This window comes from Rissa tridactyla, chromosome 5 (genome assembly GCF_028500815.1).
Source record: "Rissa tridactyla isolate bRisTri1 chromosome 5, bRisTri1.patW.cur.20221130, whole genome shotgun sequence".
Taxonomy (NCBI): Eukaryota; Metazoa; Chordata; class Aves; order Charadriiformes; family Laridae; genus Rissa; species Rissa tridactyla.
The window spans coordinates 6,017,179-6,037,395 of NC_071470.1; the positions used below are offsets into that span (position 1 = coordinate 6,017,179).

Consider the following 20,217-nt stretch of genomic DNA (forward strand, 5'->3'; position numbering starts at 1 on the left):
AAGTTTGTGATTAAATAGCATTAAAAACCATTTCCATTTCCTGCAGGAGTACTCCACTAAAGCAAACCCCCTTCCTTTTATTGAAGTTTCTTGGAAGCAATGGTAAGCTTAACCAGCTTAAAATTAAGTTTTGTGTAAGCAAGCAGGATGCCACAGAGTAAGATACATTTTTAAAGTTTACAGACTAAGGAATGGCATGGATTTTTAACGCACTGATTATATTAGAGGGAATTTCTAAGCAGTGTATGTGTGCTAAGGAATTGTTTCATGTTCTAGTAAACCAGTTTCTTATTAACCCTAGCTCTAAGGTTAGTGTTTATATTTCAGCATGAAAACAAATCATCTGGTGCTCACTAGATGTTGTTTATGGGATATTGTTTTCCTGAACCTTACCTCCAGCTTCCATACGCATCCCATGTATCACTGGGATTCAAGAGACATGCATTCCGTAAGAAAAGCAAGCTTCTCAGTAGTTCAGTACACCAAACGGATGCTTACCTCAACAATTCTCTCAAACATATGAGCCAAGGGCAGGAATGATATCAGAACGTCATCAGAGGAGGGAATAAACGTTTTCTGAAAGTGAAAGTGTTAGCAAAATTAAATTTCATTCTCATTGATTCTCTAAGTTAAACACAACAGTGAAATCTGGTGTCTAAACTCTGGAGCATGGCCCTCACTTCACTTTTGTTTGTAATGAAGCTGCATCAACTTTCTTTTGTTAAAAATATTGCAGCCATGACTTCTAGCATACATAAACACACACTGCAGAAATGGTAGTCTTTTAGAACTGGGTACAGTGAACAGATTATCACAACTTATCACTCACGTGATTATGAATAGAAGAAATTCTGAGAGAAACCACAGAAAGTTCCGTTATATACAGTGGGAGGGGGAACAAAAAAGTTAAAGTACTGTGCCTTAGGGATTTAAAAAATACTCGCTTTCGTCTTAGATTAGAAAGTTTGTTTATCCAATTTACCATAAGGGTGATATCAAGAGTACCTTACATGATCTAACTGTGAGACCAGCTGTGTAATTGAAAAACAATTCGCCATGCAGAGCACTTTTAAAAATATAATTGTACTTATTTTGTCATTACATCTGTGTGTGTTAGAACCATCTTAGCTAGCCTGCCAATGAACTTTAGTAGTCTACTGTAAACAACAAGTTAACACTGTATCAAGTAAAAATACAGTCTCATGCTTCTTGCTCATTTATGCAAATGCGTTAAGTATTTTAGGGGTTTAAAATACATGATAGCTTCTCCCATCCTTAGTGGGAAAGGTTACCCTCTACACCAACGCTCCGATATAGAGCTTGCACTAATGACAAATCCTATAAGCCTGTGGCAGAATGTAATACATATCCACATCAGGGTCTTTATAAGATTTTGCTTGAATCTAACCAAATTAGGTCTGTCAGGTTCTTGACCCTGACAAAAGAATCCAATAAATATTGACTTTTGACCTAGCACAGGCAGGGCGCTGTCAAGTTACATTTTCACTTGGATCTTACTAAACGTTAAGACCAAAGTTAATGAGATTTCAATGTTGGTTTTACTTCTGAGATTCTTCCCTTCATGCAAATCCGTAACATTAACCTTTGCAGTTTACCTCTGTAGTTTTCACAAAAGCTGAAGCATTGCTGACTATGTTTTGATGAGTGATCATAGCTCCTTTGGGGTTTCCTAAGGAAGAAGCACATTAGGATGCAACAGTGAAATTTTTAGATCCTTTAAATCACCGAGCAGTGGCAAAACTCATCTAGTAGCATTTCAGTCAATCGATATTAATACCTTTCTTTGTAGATCAATTAAACAAAGGCAGAGAACTTGCTAACACACTTTCAAGCGTGGCTGGTAACAGTTAAGTAGGAAGTTTGTGCTGTAGTCCTCAAGTTTCATAAGGAGAGCAAATCCTTAAGAAATTGCCATGTTTCTTGGATAAGCTTCTCATTCAAAATTCAACACTGCTCTGAAGATGCAGCTATCAAACCCAGACTAATTTCTATTCTCACACTTGCTTTAAAAGCACAACTTGTCGTTGTACTCTTCCCTTCTACTCCCTGCCAGCGCTGGGTATTAACTCACAAATGTCAAGTGAATGACACCTAGACAGTCCCGCTGTTTTTGTCTTACAGCAAGGTTGCTTAGAGCTAAGGAACAAATTTTGCTAATACAGTATAAAAAAAGACTATGGAAGAATTGAAAGTCTGATGCAGAGCCCTTATAATAATGGAAATACAGGTTCAGTACATTTTTGGACTTGGAAATAAGTAACACCTCCACACACACCCCTCCCCCCAATACTGCAACTCTATTGATCAATGGGAAAAATCAAAGGGAGCCTTACCATAAAACTTCCCCAGCTACTACTTGCCAAAAAGATGCAGCAGCAGGGGAGAGTCTTGAAAAAAAAGTAGGAGGGCTTCTGAATTAGTTTTGCACATACAGGATAATAAATTCTGCATAATGTAATGAGGTGTACCTGTCGTTCCACTGGTGAAACAGATGACTGCTAGATCTTCTGGCTTTGGAGGCTATGAGAGTTAAGAAAGTATTAGTATGGTTAAGATAGCAAGGAAAAAGATTTTCCTGGACAAAATACTGAAATACTAATGTTACTTTTGAGCTATGGAAGATAGGGAGATTTGCTAGTTTGATCTACAGAATGCTATGCAGCTTCAGATTGTCACTTTAACTTAATTCATACTTACCATAGGTTTTTGTCTGTGTGCTCTTCCCAGCTCCTACAGAAAGGAAAGGGGAGAGAGACAGTTTAGACATGAGCATGTAGCTTCGTTGCTTTAAGTTTACCAGACAAACATTACCAAGCACCATAACATTCCATTATTTAGACTGTCTGTTAAGGCATTTTAACTTACAAGAAGAGTAACAAAGGCTTTAAAGGACTCTTTAAAGATATATAGAATAACTACCATGTTCTACAAATACAAAAGTGATAACTAATCTAGAACTCATAGGGTTTTTTTCCAGCCAGTAAGCCAGAAGTCGCTCAAGGTTAAGCAGTGTTATGACAAGCCACAGCAGGCAATCAATCCTAAACCTCATGCAGAAGACATGCGCCACTGACAACCATTGACCAGATGAAGCAAGATTCATCTCAGTGAGCACCCCACACCATGTGAGAAGGAAGACCGTTTCCCCATGAAGGGTCATCGGTGGTTTGTACTCCTTTTCTACTGAAGAGCAGAGAGCACAAGATTCTCTCCTACAGAGCCTCTTCTCCTCAGGATGATTCAAGCCTGACCATTAATGATGGTGTAGTTCTTTAGGCAGCAGGAAATGGATAGCAAGAAGATCCTTTTATCACCGAGGATATAAGGATCAAGAGGAAAGTTTTGAAGTTTCAGTATCTATGAACTTTAAAATTTCAAATCAAGACTTATTATTGTCATGCCTATTTAAGACTAGAAACGATACTAGTTTAAGGGCTTATGCAAATTAAAACGGACCTTTTGTTAAGGGTAGCTTTGGAAGCACCCTTTGAGGGCTGGCACATCAACTTCACCTTTACATTCCAAGTACACAACAATAGCATTCCTTTATGCCCTCGATTTCCTTTAGTACGATGCACCCCTCTGATTACCCAAAGAGGTTTAAGAAAAACAAAGGACTGTCCAGGAACACAGTTAACATTCCCCTGCCTGTAAGTTTGCCCTTTTGAAACAGTGCCATTATGCAGAAATTCGCCACTATGAAAACACAGCTCAAAACAAAAGCCTCTGCATCTCAAGTACCACCAGAAGCTCAGTGCTTCCCTACAGCCTGTTTTGAGTAAGAGCTGGTATTTACTGAACATACAGCTAAGATCTCAACACACATCTTTCAGTATCCTAGAACAGAACTCCCAACATCTCTTCCTACTAAAGAGCCATTCACCCACAGCTACTCAGCTCTCAGTAACCACAGTATGTGTACAGATAGTAGGCATCAGAAACCTGGGAGATACATAGAGGAACTGGTCACATAACCTATGAAGCACACCTGAACAATAAGTTCGAGCCACAAGTCCAGAAAACAAGTACTTAAAGCTAGAAATAGTCATTCTATTCTAATCTAAGCTCCTAAATATTTGGGAGACCTCTCAAAAAAGTGAGGAAAAAAACTTATTCCTGCTCACTGAAACACTATTAGAAGTGTTCAAGTTTGTCTAACCTCTGAGATTTAGACAAGAGGCTCAAGGCACCTATTACTGCATTAATCCAAACATCAAGTGGTGTCGTTGAGTAAGAATGACAGTACTACTGGAAGTCACTACTTAAGCATCTAAATGTCTAACTTAAAGAAAACATTCGCTCCCTGTTTTTGTTTTCCTGTAGCTAGGAGATCCAATGGAAAGCATCTTCCTCTGTCAAAAACGGGAGTTCAACTCAAGGAAAGAAGCTGATGTTAGTGTACCAACTTGCAGTTGGGCCAATCTTTTCCCGAAGTTTAAACCCAACCCCTTTGCCAGTGAGCTATAGCACAAAGTCACTCTGCATAATGTTTTTAGCCCCATTTCAACCTGGCAGTCTTGCTGAGGCTAGTTAGCTATGATACAGTTAATCATCTTGTTTTAAAAGACATGCTGGCATTTTTGTATCTTTACCAGAAGGTGGCCCTGTTAACATGGCAGTTAAGACTACTGTGAAAACAAGTTCAGTGAAATGAAGTGTTTCACACCAGTTACTGCCACTTGCACAAGACAAGCACACTTATTTGGAGATAATTCAAGTCCCAGTGAGCCAAGTCTTCACCAACTCCAGCTGGAACCAGGCTAAACCTGGTTTCATAATCTCACAGTAAAGATGCACTTTGTCCAATTCGATCCTGGGACAGAGTTCTCCAAACAGCGAGTGCAGTTATGAAATAGACTTGCATAAGAGATCTATACAGACAAAATAAACTACAAACAAAACCAGACTTGAACACTAAGTGGCTAAGAAAAATGGCTTCTACTTCCAAAACCCGGAAGTCTCATTCCCCTGCATTACCATAAGCTTACCCTGGAACAGTTTGCTGCCATTTTCCTCCTCCCCCAGAAAACATTTTGTAGATTCAGCACAAAGGGGAAGATGCCATTTTTCACAAGACCAAAACCTACTCAGGCTCTTTGTGACACAAGTATTTCTGAAGTATTAGTCACAGCATATAATTATCATATTACTGCTTCACATGGGCAAGCCTTAACACTCAGATCTGATGTTTGCTCTGGACTATGTTAACAAGCTTTCATTCTGTCATCTTGGCATACACAAATTTTACATTTTGAGTATTGTGCAATACTAGTAGCAAGTCGTTTTCTTTCTGTTTGTTTGGGTTGGTTTTTTTAAAATATTTTTCTGTGTAAAATTCAGTCCAAGAGATAGTTAAGTATTTTGAAGCTAATCCACCACGTTTTGTTCAGTCCTAAGTTCTGTTAAACAGACACTGCCTCTTCCACAAGTAAATGGGATGAAAGCAGTAAAGTAGGTTAAGTGTGCATACCTCTAGTTCTCTCATGCTGAAGACTTCCACCCCACACTTTTTGCCACGTTCCACAAGATCCATGCCAAAAGACTCCATAATAACAATGGTGTTGAGCATTGGAGTTTCCCCCTTTTCCACATTGGTTAGCAGAAGTTGGGCCTTGTCAGGTTTGTCACAGAAAACCAATGACAAGTCAGCTGATGAAAGAGAATAGCATTTTCAGTATGACAAGTTTAGAGTAGATCCATACTTATTTCAGAACATGGTAATGGAAGACTTCTGAAGAAGGCTACAGTTCTGCCATTGTACATTCAGTCACTGAGTTACTGAAAGCATCCTACCTTTGTTCACAATGTAGGTAATTGCCTCAGTTCCCAGTGTATCGTAGAGTGGCACCACCACCATGGAGAACGCGTAGCATCCCTGTTCAATGATAACCCACTGCACAAAAAGAGATGCAAGTCACTATGTGGTTGCTTATCATAACAGACCTCTAAGAAAGGCTCGTATTTGGATTCCAACAAGGAAGCTAATAGTACAGAGCTCCTTTGGACAAGTCTTTCAAAAAAGAAAGTGGCAGTTTGTATCATTTGTTTACTTTGAAGACCTACTACATTTTTATCTATGGAAAGAAAAACAGCAAGGAGCTATGGGAAAGATTCCAATTCAATAAAGTTCAACTCTGTCCTTAAGTGTAATTCTAAGTACTTTTGAAAAACCAGTTAACATTAACTGTCTCCTTAGTTTACCTATTAACAGAAAGAGACTTTGAGTAAGAGTACAGTATTTTTTCTTGGTTTTAGGTTATCAAAGTAGCCAAAGCCTTCAGTATTCTATATTACCATGGTGTATGAATCAGTGAAGGACTTGCTCATGTCTTGATGCACATTAAATTTATATATACACACAGTATTCTTATCTCTGCATTATACAGTTAAACTAGAAGTCCTTTGGAAAGCCAGCCCCAGAAAGTTTTTCATCATTTCTCAAGACTAACCATAATTCTTTAAAGGAATCTAATCTGAAGACTTCTATAAAAAAAAAAGCAATTACATCCCTACAAGCTGCAATAAGAAGGATTTGCCTGCTAACAAGTGCAGTACTCTATAAACCCACTGGATATTGCAGCCTTATTGTGCGTGATGCAAGCTGGCGGTGCTTTACAGCAAGCCTGATTTCATCCAGAGTACCACGAAGGTAAAGCAGTCATGCAATTCTTTTTCCAGATAGTAGCTATCGGGTATAGTTTCTAAATAACAAGCTACACCAAAATACAGGGTAGCATGTGACTCTTGAAATGGGAGCCTCCAGACACACAAAGAGGCCAGTGGAATTGGAACATTTCAGTTTTTCTCATCAAAGCATGGCAAAAATTTCTCTGACACTCTACCTTTAGTCAGTGCCAGTTACAGGAACAAAACAACATGCATCTTTAAAAGTTATCAGAACTTACAATTCAACAAGCATTGCATTAACAAGGGTGCTTGTTTCCCTTCCCCACCCCCAAACTTTGTCACACTTTCCAGTGTTTTTGCAGGACAGTAGCCAGTTACCTCACCCCCGAACGATGACAAGTTTAAAGACCATTCAGCTGGTTATGCCACATAATATCTAACATAGAGGCTATGTTAACAAAGTTGCTAAATCTCAGTTTTACACACTGTTTATTATGGGCAAGTCTCCTAAAGTAAGTTCTCTACCGATTGAGACAGCCTTAAATACAGGGAATTTTTTGAGACCATTTACGCAATAAGCCAAGTTGTACACCTCTTGTCTAAAAAGACTTCTTATAAAACTAGTGCAAGGCCAGGTAACTTGACATTCATGCAGACATTAGACATACTGATGAGTCTAAGCAGGCACACCTATAGCAGCCATGAAAGGGTCCACCGAATATTTCTTCCTAGAGAGCTTCCACATGTACATGATACAAGGGGGACGCTGTATTGCTGTTCAGCAGCCTGAAATTTAGGAGTTGTTTTAATAGGGTTGGGGTCTACTACAGCAGAAGCCGCACACAGCGATAAAAGCTTCCTGTTGCAGCCTCCAACAACTCTTGCACCCTGTCATTCTCAATACAGCCACCAGCATCTCTATTTTCTGAACTACCAAGACATTTTTCTTCCATTTTAGCTTCTAAGTTAAGAACATACAAATACCAAACCTTGACACTCGAGTTCTCTCTCAAAGCCCGAGCAAACAACTAGTACTGAATACAGACAGCAGTCTGAAAGTTTTAGTTTGTTTTCTGACATGGCTCTGATTTTCTATTAAGGGACACTGTATATTTCACTGTCCTGTTTTCTCAATCCAAAACACAACTTCCTTGCTTGCAGAAGAGATCATCTGTTTCCCAGTTACTCAAAGAGAAAGTAATATTTTTATTTATAAATCCAAGTTTGGTTTTGGGTTTTTTTAGTGAACATTTAAGCAAGTAACATGCTAGGATTTTCCCCCATTAGGGGACTTCCCCAGCAGTTGTTCCCTGAACTGACAAATGTGAATCACTTCACACAAAAAAAAAAAACACCCTTCAAATAATCTCCTGTCTGGATTAGTGATTATATTGGGGATGTCACAACACCCATCCAGTGTGTTTCAGCAGGGAAAATCCCAGATTTAAAATTGTTGGTTTAAACAAGTCTTTTCAGCTCATTCCAGACCCAACTCACAGCCTGCTGGCTGGAGCAATGCAACTCAAGCACATTTTGTCTCTGTGATCCAAGAGCAGAACGCACTACCGTTGCTCTCCTTCAGAAAATCCACCCACCCAGCAGTCAGAGAGTTTGCACTCAAAGGTCTATAGACAAACAGTTCAAACAGGCACAACGCTAACACATGGCTCCTTTTTTACTTCCAGTTCATAATGTTATAAGCACAGGAGAATGAACTGAAGAGTCTGCAACACAATGTCATTTAACAGCTTCCTGGTTAGAGACATCCCAGCCTTTTTTATTACAGAAATGAAACCGTAACTGTTAGACCCAGAATTCCAGCAGGAAAATCCAAGCAGCAAACTACTGCAGATTTCAGAGTCTGGAAAAAAAGTGTTTTCCTTCACCTGTACTAGGCTAGAGTTAGGGTTGGTTTTGTGGTGTAAGTTGGGAGGGGAGGAAGGGGGTCAAGGTCACTTGTCACACAGCTTGCATTCTAATGGCAGCAGGGAGAGCTCTGTGACAAACTGAAATCAGAAGAGATCCAAGAGCAAGCAGTTGTCCAGCACGACCAAGACACTGATTCAGCTTCCAACCCTGTCAACACTGTAGATGGCTCTAGATAATGGCATCCAGCTGGGTACATTTAATCAAGAGGGACAGCATATTCTTGACAAAACTTAAGAGCCAGTCTCCTGTCTTAATACAGGTTTGGATTGAACTAGCTTAATGAAGCAAGTACCAGCTCAAGCTACTAAGGACATAAACATAGGTTAGAGAAATTCAGTCCTATTAAATAAATTTAATAAACAAGTCTAGAGAATAAATATTTACTGGATATTTCATATTGTTTAGAAACAGCAATCTAGAACCACTTCACGGTTAAAAAGGAGAGACTAGCTAATCAATCGAAATATCCCTATGGTTGCCTCAGGTTTGTAACATCATTTTGCTTTGTCAGGTGATCTTCTTTAATTATGTCACTTTTAATCTTTCTGCCCCTTTATTAAACTGCAATTAGTTTTCAATTTTTGCCTTCATCAGCAGTTCTCCCTCCCAGAATCTTTGTGCCCAGGGCCTCTGGCAGAGATAGAGCTATCACCTTGAGCCATCTTCTATTTGTCCAAATATTTAATCACTAAGTGCTTCTTTGGGTTTTGAAGGGTTTAAAAGCCTCCTTATGACTTCCAGACACTTTCAGTTACCTCATACTTCAACGCCACTTTTTAAGAGAAAGCAAATGGTGATTACATTCTCTAAGTACTGCATTAGCTTCCCATTAAACAGCCCTCCTCTGTAAACTGGAAAGAGCAGAAGAGAATGAGTTGAGTTCTGCATTCAGCTCTGGGAGTTTAAAAAAGCCAAAAGGGTATAAGAGACTAACAGTTGTATCAATTATCAGTTTTGTTTCTTATATGAAGATGCCTCGTGGGTCTACAACGTCAGTCTTTAGCCTTTTCCCCCCAATGCCCAATCGACTCTTAGTGGGGATGTTCACTACACTATCAAAAAGCAACAACAGATATTAAGAGGGGGCCACTTCAGTAACAGCTCAACCACCAATACACACACCGTCAATTAAGTTACCTCAGGTCTGTTTTGTGAAAAGATTCCTATATATTGAACATGAGACGGTTTGAAGCCTCGGTGGAGTAATGCAGAGCCCACGCATTCAGCTCTGTCTGAAACCTGGAGGGGCAAAAAAAAAAGACAAAAAAATTGAGAGCAAACTCATCAGTATACACTCCTTAACATTACTGTACCTTAAGTCTTACAAAAAGAAGGCAAATAAGTGGTATGAAGTAGACAGAAGTTCTCTAGGCTATTTGGGATGTCCTCTGTGACTTTGATAACCTAAACACTGCAGTGTCATTACACTGCACTGATTGTAGATACTACACTTGCACTCAATATACATCAGAAGAGACACTTAATCCAGTTGGACTTCAAAGTGTTAGGTGTAAATTTAAATGTTAAGCTCACATACAACAAAACAGCCTTTTCTGTGTGTCTGTATCAAACCCCAGAAGTGACCCTGGAGTGATTCAGCATTATATTTCTGCTCAATCACAAGCACTACATATGCCATCCATCTGCTTCATTCAGTGCCTAAGGGAATAGCATTTCTCCCTTCTAAGAGCAGGAGAAAAGGAGGCAAAACCCATCTAGTTCTATAAACAAAGCTTGGGAAGGCAATTTTCTAAATTCTTTCCATATAGCACATGACCTGAATCCGTGTTAGTCACATGACTCAAACAGAAAAGCTTTATTAAAGAGAGGTCACACCTAACAAGCGCCCAGCAAAATGACCTTGGGAAAAGTGAGGTCTGCTACATACAAAAGACATTTAATGACCTTAGCAGCATGCAATAGGCAAGCTTTATGCAAATTTGAAGACAATAACTGATTAAATCAGGAACAACCTAAAAATGCACAGCTGTTAGAAGATTTGCATAAAGATATTTTTAGCAATCATGAAGGAGCACGCTACTAGTTAGAAGCGTATCTTAACACCCTATGCAACCACCATTCAGCACTACGGAGACACATTGTCAAGAAGCACAAGTAACATCTGTAGATAGGACTTTTCCTAGCATAAAATGAGCCTCTCACAAGCAAGCAGTAGCAGCCTGAGTCCCCAAATACCACTTCAAAGCTGCAGCCCTTCAGAGGCAGTGTCCAAGTTCTACACAATTCAGCAACAAGATGCTAAAAGCTAGCAAGAACTCAAAAATTCTGAAATAAAACCACTAATAAACCCAGGTGCAGGAGATACTATTCTTTTCTTCCTCTTGCACTTATTTGATGCTGTTCCATTAAGATACTCTAACAGGAACTAGAACCTTTCTGCAATATTCTGCTACTACTTTTAAAACATCTATAAATAATTAAGATTTGTTATATCACATTACTGGATGTTGTATCAGTGGTCTCAGCAAGCAAAAGCAGGTCTAGCACTAGCTTAGAGAGACTACTTACCTCTTTATAGGAGATCCACTCATACGGCTGGTTTGGTTTTCTGACACCTAGACATGGACCATTATCTAAAAATGATAATCAAGAGTTACTCAAAATTTACCCCTGGCTCCTCTGACCTGACACCACACTGACTACGCTCTCAGTATTAAGCCTCTAGATTCTTTGCAGACACCTTCAGAAGAGAAACTTTTTTTTTTAGGGGTTTGTGGGCAGGGGGGGAAGCTGGGGAAGGACACAGAGGCAGCAAGATTGGTTTAGGCTAAGGAGCAGAGCACTGACTTTATTCACACAACTGCTTCACAAGAGGTCACAGTTAAATTTCCTTCAAGAAAGCCCACATCCGATACATTCACCATATTGCTAGGTAGATGTGCCCTGTTCCCAACTGCATTTCAGATGAGCCCAGACCTTTAGTTCTTGACATGTTGTTGAAAAGAGTTATCTGTGATTTTAAACTTACTTGATACTTGCACGCCCCTTTGGAAGACGTCATAAGCTGTTCTGACATCATCGTAGTAGTAAATTAACAGTTCATCACTCTTAAGAAGAGAGGACCTTCTAGCATGCTCACTACCCTAAGAAAACCAATTAGGAAGGTTAGACACACTTGTTGGTTATAAACGAACAGGAATTTCCTGAAGGAATAAAAACATCTCATCCATTAAGTTTTGTTAGGAGCCTTGGCAAATTCTGCTTGAGAGAACTTCAGTTCTGTTCACCACCAGGGGAGAGATCTGCAACATCTCACAGGATATTGTTTAAAGAGTCAGGCTGCTCCCTGCATTACTAAAAACCTGACAGGAAAAAAAAAATCTTATTCCTCAGCTACCTATGATAACGCAGAACAAGTGAGAACCACAAAATGCCGTTGATATTCCTTACTAGACACCGGGTTTTTCCTTAAAAAGTGTTTTACTCTATTATTGCAGTATATAGCATAATTAATTCCATCAAGCTTTCTAAATCACTCCAGCCTCCAAGCTCTCTGGATACAATATTAATGCCGAGATCCTAATCTACTTTTCTAATTAAGATTACAAAAACATAATCATGCTTCAAACTGTGGTTTCAAAACCTAAATGATTTTAAGGGTGGTCAACAACACCCTAAAACAAGCGTTCTCATAAGTAAAATACTCTGTACCAGATAGAAATTTAGTCTTTAATCCAATTTAGAGTTCCATCTTACAAAACAGGTTTCCTCCTGATCTAGTTAGAGGCAGTCGAGACAATATTACCTTGAGGGTTAAAATCACCGTTTTTCAGCAGGTGAGCATGACATAGGCTACAATTGGAAGTCCATACAAAAGTTCAATAATTCATAGTTTTAACATAGCCTTTTTTAGAGCGATTGATTAAACAATCTCATTTGATATCAGTCTCATTTCACAAGTTGCAGTTATACAAGCACTATTGGGCCACATTTATTAGTCCTGCTATGACAGACACCTACAAGCAAGTTCTTAGCAGGAAGAGCCCAGCTGGTTAAACAGAGGGTCTTGAGTAAACAATGCAGAAGATTCTGTCTCCATCAGTGGTTGTAGTCAACTCTTGGCTCTTTCACAAACTCAAATCCTGGACTAACTAAATCTAAGCCTCAATTGTGCCATCATCTACAGTGTCAAAAAACCTATTCTTATGCAATCATAGGCTATTCCCGGCCATTGGTTTATTTTCCTGTTTTCAAAGTCCCCTGGAAGACCAGAGAGCACCTGTTCATGTTTAAGCTAGATAAACACAGGTTTATCTGCAGAAGATGTCATATTGCCCATGTCCACAGAAAGGAGTTAACACATTAAAGGCACAGAAGAAATATTTTAACACCAAAACAAGTCTAACTTGTTTTAGCAAAACACTATGCGTAATGCAGTGCTTGCCACTCCTTTGACAGTAAGCAGAGATGTACACTGTGAACATGACCCAGAACAAATTAATGACTGGCTTACCTCTAAAAATTCAGAACATTAGAAATTCAAGAACATACTTGCACTCAGACCAACATCTACTCTACAGGAAGTGAAGAGTTCACTAATGCATGTCTCTGCCTGGAACGAAGAGCAAGACTACTTGCTTTATTGCACTGGTTTCACAGATCTTGATTATCCAAGGTCAGCTTCTAGATTTTTCCCCAGTTTTACCGCTTCTGGAGCTAACCTGAGGAAGGTCACATACTGTAGTTTGTTGGCATTACCTGTGACTGTAGTTACAAGTACAATGTATCAGTACCATGTTTGATGTGCTACAATTCCCCTGTCAGATGAAATACCATATCCTAAGCCATTCCTGGGCAAAGCCAAGAAATATTTGTTTTCTCCTCATCTGAGCTACCACCATTTTATTTACACACCCTATTACTCAGCAACACAAAAGCCATTTTTGCAGGGCCTGAGGCACTCTACCAAATTTGAGAGACTTAGACAGACCGCACGCTGCTCAGATACAAGACTGACTGCACCCACCTTCTGAAAAAAAACAGCAGCTCTGTAGAACTGCTGTTGAAGAGATGCCATCAATTCTCATGAGCTTTCAGTAAAGGGAAACATAACCAACTTGTGGTTCAGCTTACTTCATTCTTTTCCCCAAAGTAAAGTGAAATTAATTCAATTTTCGACAGCCCTAGAATAAGAGTTTCGCTGAAAAACACCCAGCTCAGTGCATGAAGGCCATCAGGAGTTCAATGTTAGTCTTCAGAGATGCAGTAAAATACACCTGGATATGCTGAAGATCATTTAGACCTTACTTATGCTCCCATTCATTACAACCACCAAACATTTGAATCTGAGGAATGGAAAGTTTGGCTGGTTTCACAGAAATTATTCTAATGGGATCTAACAGATCTGTCCGGTACAAAGGTAAGCACTCAAAAGGGCTGTCAGTTTTACCCATGTTCTTAAGGAGCCAGGCAATAAAATCTCATTAACGTGAGAACAGCCTCTGGTTACTCAAGCAAAGCAGCCCATGCAGGAGCTGAGGGAGTTGCAGGGAATTGACCCATTACACAGCAAGAGCTGGACATTAAGAAAAGCCTTGGCATTGGTTCAGAATAGCAGGAGCTGAGGGAAACAGATTTATTCTACAACAGAGGCATATCTTACTCTATCAGTGCCTATTTGGGTCACATAACAAGGTAGCCACTCTTGTTCAAGCCCTGGGTTTGCTTCTTGTTGACACAGGCTGCTTAGGATTAGCAGTAATGTCAAAACGCTCTGTTGGCTCCACCACGCCTCAGAGGCGGGAGACCCAATTTCCATTTTCCTGAGAGGGAAAGTACACCAGCAAGTGGCACTTAGGTCACCAGCACGCATATTGTGAGCAGCAAGAAGTATAAACTATTGGAGTTTTCAAAGCAGCCATATCATTTTAAGCATGCTGATGCCTAGGTAAGCACACAACAGCTGAAACTGATCACTTAGTAGGGAGGCAAGCACATGTCTAATCAAGTGATTCTTGAGAGACAAGGCAAGCTAGAGTTCTGGTAATGTATCAGGAAAACGCAAGGGGGGTTAAAAGTTTTCATGAGTTGAATACCTCTCTCCATATTTGAATGTCTTTTCTTAAAGGAAGAAAAACGCCACAGATCCAAACTCTTTACTACTAGAAAATACTGACATCCTACTGTTTATTTACATGCTATCTTTCTACATGCTTTAGCAGAACTTGAGCCAGATAGAAGTATTTGGGTTCTTAAACCAAGATTTAATATATATGACAGCCATACACCTGCACTCAAATCCATAAGCGAAGTTGAGTTAGCAATCACCAACAGAAAGCGGAATCTACAAGCAGACAGATCCAGATGCGCCTACAATTACAGGCATTAAGGGTGCACAAGCTTTGCAAAACACAGGACTAATGCTCTACTTCTGCCATTACCATAGCACTGGAATTCTTAACAGTACGGCACATGATAGAGTATAGCATGAGTCTCAGCAACGCAGTCTCACACTAGTCAGACTTTACTTAGAATTACTTTTCATTAGCCTTGTCTCCCCTCCTACAGACAATGGATTCAAGTGGATCCTGAAAGATTTTCACCTGTATCTCTGAGAAGTCTCCCCTGAAGAGAGGCTGGGAGCTTTGAAGACAAGAGGGTTTCTTTTAGTAAAATGTAACTGTAGTACGCATACTTAAAGATGATACTCCACATCTTTTAATTACAGCATCTACTCTAGAAGAGCTGATACTTTAAGTAACTCTTTGTACCAATATTCGACTAAGCATGCAATCTTTATGCTCACTCAGTGATGATTAAAATGGGTCACTGAGTGCTAGCCTACCAAATCAAAGCTTTCCAGAGATGGGAAGTGACCTGGAACAGCAGTAAACATGATCTTTCTCCTCTCATATAAAGTTATGAAAAATTATTACCAGAATATGTAGAAACCCTACTCCAGTCACTGACTTCTTTTAACTTTGTTAGAGGCCAAGGAAATAAGTCACAAGTAAGAATTAAGCAGGAGCTTATTTATAGTTCAAACTTATTATCATTAATGAATAGGTAGATCAGATATTAAAACAGTAGAGAAGAGGAATTGCCTGCCTTCTGCCACGTCTTTTTTGCAGCACATTTCTTACTCCCTAGACCTTTTAATATTGTATTGCTTAGCCAGAAAAAAAACGTTAAGACATAATTTGAGAGTAGTATTTGATGTTTTTCTTCTGTGGAAGTGACAATACATCTTAACACACGTATAAGAGAATGGAATAAGAAATTCTACATGTAGTGAGAAACTGGATCCCAAGCACTGTATTACATTCTTGTTACTGTTATAAAAGAACCAATTCTAACAGACACTTGAAACTTGCTGTAAAACATACACTCTCATTTGATTGAGGAGAAGGACCTGGGGGTCCTGGTAGACAGCAAATTATCCATGAGCCAGCAGTGTGCCCTTGTCGCCAAGAAGGCCAATGGCATCCTGGGCTGCATAGGGAAGACTGTGGCCAGTAGGTCGAGGGAGGTCATTCTCCCCCTCTACTCTGCACTGGTGAGGCCACAACTGGAGTACTGTGTCCAGTTTTGGGCTCCCCAGTTCAAGAGGGACAGGGAACTACTGGAGCGAGTCCAGCGAAGGGCAACCAAGATGATCATGGGACTGGAGCACCTCCCTTATGAGGAAGGGCTGAAAGAGCTGGGACTCTTTAGCCTGGAGAAGAGAAGGTTGAGGGGGGACCTGATTAATGTTTACAAGTACCTAAAGGGTGGGTTTAAGGAGGACGGAGCCAGGCTCTTTTCAATGGTTCCCAGTGACAGGACAAGGGGCAATGGGCACAAGCTAGAACATAGGAAGTTCCGTTCAAATACACGGAAAAACTTCTTTACAGTGAGGGTGACAGAGCACTGGAACAGGCTGCCCAGGGAGGTTGTGGAGTCCCCTTCTCTGGAGATTTTCAAGACCCGCCTGGATGCAGCCCTGAGGGATGTGCTTTAGGCAATCCTGCTCTAGCAGGGGAGTTGGACTAGATGATCTCTAGAGGTCCCTTCCAACTCTGAAGATTCCGTGATTACACTTTAATACAGTTTATAACATTGCATCAAGGGCTGTCAATCATCTGAACTGTCAATAAGCAAAAATGAGCAAGATCTATCCAGTTTAACATGTTCTTAAGGTTTGAGCACTTTTATCACCACAGCATGCTAACACTCATCTGTTTTTCATTTAAGTTTTACTACTGTTCAGACTTCCTATTAAAATGTATTTTCTGAAGAGGCAATGAAAAATAATGCTGTTATACCTATCTTGCTCTGATCAGAGAGCTGATCTTAATTAGCACAATATAGATCAATGATGCATTAAGTAGTTTAGTGAAGACTCATACTACCAAACAACGATTTCAGTCACAGAATCCAGCAGTGATTAGCAATTTCACCTGAAGAGGTAAAGGCAGTGAAGTAAGACTGCTGTCAAGAGTCTCAAGCAAATAAGTATTTGTCACTGATTTTTGTAGCCAGTTAAGAGCCCCTGTTTTACCATCTTCCAATGCAAAGCCCCACAAATCTGCTGAAGTCTATGTTGACTGGTGAGGCGCTCCACAGCTGGAAAGCTTTCACTGCGAGTTTACTCCAGCCACCAAACTCTGCTACTCTACAAGACTGTTCCACCACTGTCCAAGCAACTGCTGTCAGGATTGCAAAAGCTCACCAAGAGAGGCAAGATCTCACCTCTAGATCCTTATTCTACACATGTTCCTTGAAAGGAGACATTTTTGGCAATTATCACATTGCCAGAGCACATTTTTGTTTCCCCTTTGTGTACGTCTAATAGCAGACCATTACTTGCTGTAGTAACACATGTGAGTTAGCTTACTGTATACTATACTGGAAAGAAGATTAGGAAATAAATGGTACTAACTAAACTTTTGAATGGAGGGGCCAGCTAATGCTTCATTCTTCAATTTCAATAGCATGAGACATTGCAAAGTGCCTGATTTGAGACTATGACAGGATTTTGCTTTGCTACAGTTCATGAAAGTCTACCTACTGTAAGTTTCAAACTGCTCTGCCACATTTGTTTACATGAGTTTGTAGTCACATCTACTCTTAAGCACAATGAGAAGTCACATTAATTGCATTTGATGTAGGACAACTAGATGCAGTCTATTCACACAGACGAATGTGCTCTAAAGGGAGACTTCAGTTGCAAGTATATATATAAGAATATCTATAGTGGTATTTCTTGACTATCAAGAGTAATGCAAGAAACTGTCAGCCTTACAGTCCTACATTTTGTAATTATCTCCCTTGAAGATCACAACTTTTCAAAGCTGTATCCTTCTTTCCCAAGAAGAAAACACCTTGTGTACCCTGAAGAAATACACAGGCACTCTTGAAAGAATTAAACAAGCAGTAAAATTTTTACTCTGTAGTGAACAAGGGAATTGATATAACTGCTGCTCAGGAAACCCCAGCCATGTAATCAGTTGTCTATATTTGCTTCTAAGCAACAGTAGCTCCCAGTCAGACTTTCCATATTTGACTTTGCTATTTAGAACAAAAAAACACCTAACAGCAACTCTGTCTGTTTCTAAAAAGCACAAAACAAAAGCTAACCTAGAATATCCAGAGTTTAGCAGGCAATTGCTTTAATTTCAACTTACTCTATTGCTGGGATCTCTTGGCAGGACTAATATATCTTTCCACAGATCATTTGAGGACAGTTAGTACCCTCTTCATGCTTGTAACCCAATATATAGTCTCATCTGTCAGCTATTATAAACTAATTATTATAACAGAAAATTAACCTAATCAGTATACAGACTCTGACCCCAAGACCTAATTTAATAGGTCAACACCCAAACACGTGGCCAGGAATTGAAAACTGCACTGTGCCAATTCTAACAGTCACAAGTCTCCTCCCACCAGTCAGATCAGAAGCTCAGTTTTCTCAGCACAAAGACTTTTTCTCCCATGCTAGTTATTACCACTGACATCAACCCTCAAAGTGTTTTTTCCATTCAAAAAGCTAAAAAACCTGAGTGCAAGCCATATTTCAGAAAAAACAAACATGCCCTGAAGTGTGTTCCCCCCACACTACAAGTTTGGAAACGGTCTTATGTAAATCAGCATTTGGTATCTCTCAAATGACAACATCCATCAAGTGACACTTACCTCTACTTCCACAGATTGCATTGCTAAATCACATGGTGGTTTTAATGCTTTCGGTCTTGTTGCATACCAGTAGGTCGTGAGAGCTGCAAAAGCACCGAAGCCCATCAGCGTATTTGTTGGAAGGGTACGTACATACTGTCTGACATCCCCAAGTTCTGGCATTCGTAGGTATCTAAACAACTCATGTGCTTGCATTGCAGTTCAGTGCGGTTGTCCCAAGGCTGGAATCTGTTGATATGAAAGAAAGTTACACACAAAGATTTGAAATCGCCTTTCAATTCACTGTTGTTGTAGGAGAGCGATGTATACTTTGTCCTGCTAGCTTCCCACTATCAAAATAATTTGATCCGCCAGCAGGCAGGTAGAGGCAATACCTTTAGACTTCTGTGCTGCAATTAAGCAAGCATACAATTACTGGTTCATACTCTAGAAAAACAGGTGGGGCTGACAGGAGGCAATTTCTGCAGAGTTTTAATATGGCTTTTAACAGACCTTGCATTTTAGAAAAAAGGCAAAATATTTAAGGACAACATTTCACAAATGCTAAACATTTACTTCTACAGTAGCTGTACTGTAAGACTGTTCAATCAGTAAATGGCAAACAGGGAAGTCAAGGAGAGGGAGGGCAGGGGTATAAGATGTTAACTTGCCTGCATTAACCTAAGAGAGAGCATCCTAATCCTATAGCAGCCTAGCAGGATTTTTCATCTCTTAGGTCTATTAAATAAACTCTCTCTTTTCAATCGTGCACAGAAAGCTCACTACAGCAAGCTGCCTTTGCAGCTGATATCCTCCCATAGCTCCTCTATGCTAGCAAGCTTCCTATTTCTCCCAGCACCATACCAGCAATTTATCTCTGGTCACGAGGCAGACTCAAGCAGCATCTAAGGAGGCCCAGGGCAGCAGTATAATCAAGCACAGGAAGCACATTTGATTTGTCACGTTCGCACAGAAGGAAGAGCCGAAAGAAGCTGCTCCCCGACATGGATATTCCACAGCAAGAACCAGCCATGGAAAAAAAAAAAAGGGATGGCAGTCAGCTCAGCTGGTGCTCTCCTCTACAGCCAAGGTCTCCCGGGACGTTTGTCACATGCCAAACCCCCCAGCTCCTGCCCAGTAGGTGAGAGGTAAGCAGCAGGCAGCCGGCCTGCCCGGGGCCAATGGCAACCGGCCCCCGGTCACCCCACTGCCTGCCGAAGGGCTCCCGCCTGCCCGGCTGGCAGCAGCGCTCACCCCTGCCTGTCACCCAGGGACAGATGTCGGGAAGCGACGCGCTTTCCTGCTTGCTTGAAGGAAAGCAGGATTTAGTCAGATAATTTAGGTCCAGCCTCTTCCGATGGACAATAGAATTAAAACAATGAAGAACGTCAGAATGTGTGTTTAAATAGCTACAATACACTGTATAACAATACACTGCTGCAGGATGGCAGCGTAGGAGACGCTGAAATGCAAACAGGCAGAATGATATGCTTATGAGTTTTAAAGCCAACCATACCAGGCTGA

General features: G+C 40.3%; 1 protein-coding gene across 3 annotated transcripts in view; it reads right to left on the reverse strand.

The window, feature by feature from the left end:
- The window catches only part of ACSL1 (acyl-CoA synthetase long chain family member 1), a 41,809-nt gene that overhangs the window by 13,781 nt on the left and 7,811 nt on the right, over positions 1–20,217 (reverse strand). For all 3 annotated transcript variants that reach the window (XM_054201889.1, XM_054201888.1, XM_054201890.1), the window contains exons 2-11: positions 18,715–18,942; positions 11,567–11,681; positions 11,107–11,171; positions 9,715–9,816; positions 5,815–5,914; positions 5,492–5,670; positions 2,719–2,751; positions 2,490–2,541; positions 1,617–1,690; positions 499–576 (exon numbers count right to left, since the gene is read on the reverse strand). In XM_054201889.1, the coding sequence (XP_054057864.1) occupies positions 499–576; positions 1,617–1,690; positions 2,490–2,541; positions 2,719–2,751; positions 5,492–5,670; positions 5,815–5,914; positions 9,715–9,816; positions 11,107–11,171; positions 11,567–11,681; positions 18,715–18,909 (993 nt within the window). In that variant the 5' untranslated portion in view covers positions 18,910–18,942. The remainder of the gene's footprint in view (positions 1–498; positions 577–1,616; positions 1,691–2,489; positions 2,542–2,718; positions 2,752–5,491; positions 5,671–5,814; positions 5,915–9,714; positions 9,817–11,106; positions 11,172–11,566; positions 11,682–18,714; positions 18,943–20,217) is intronic.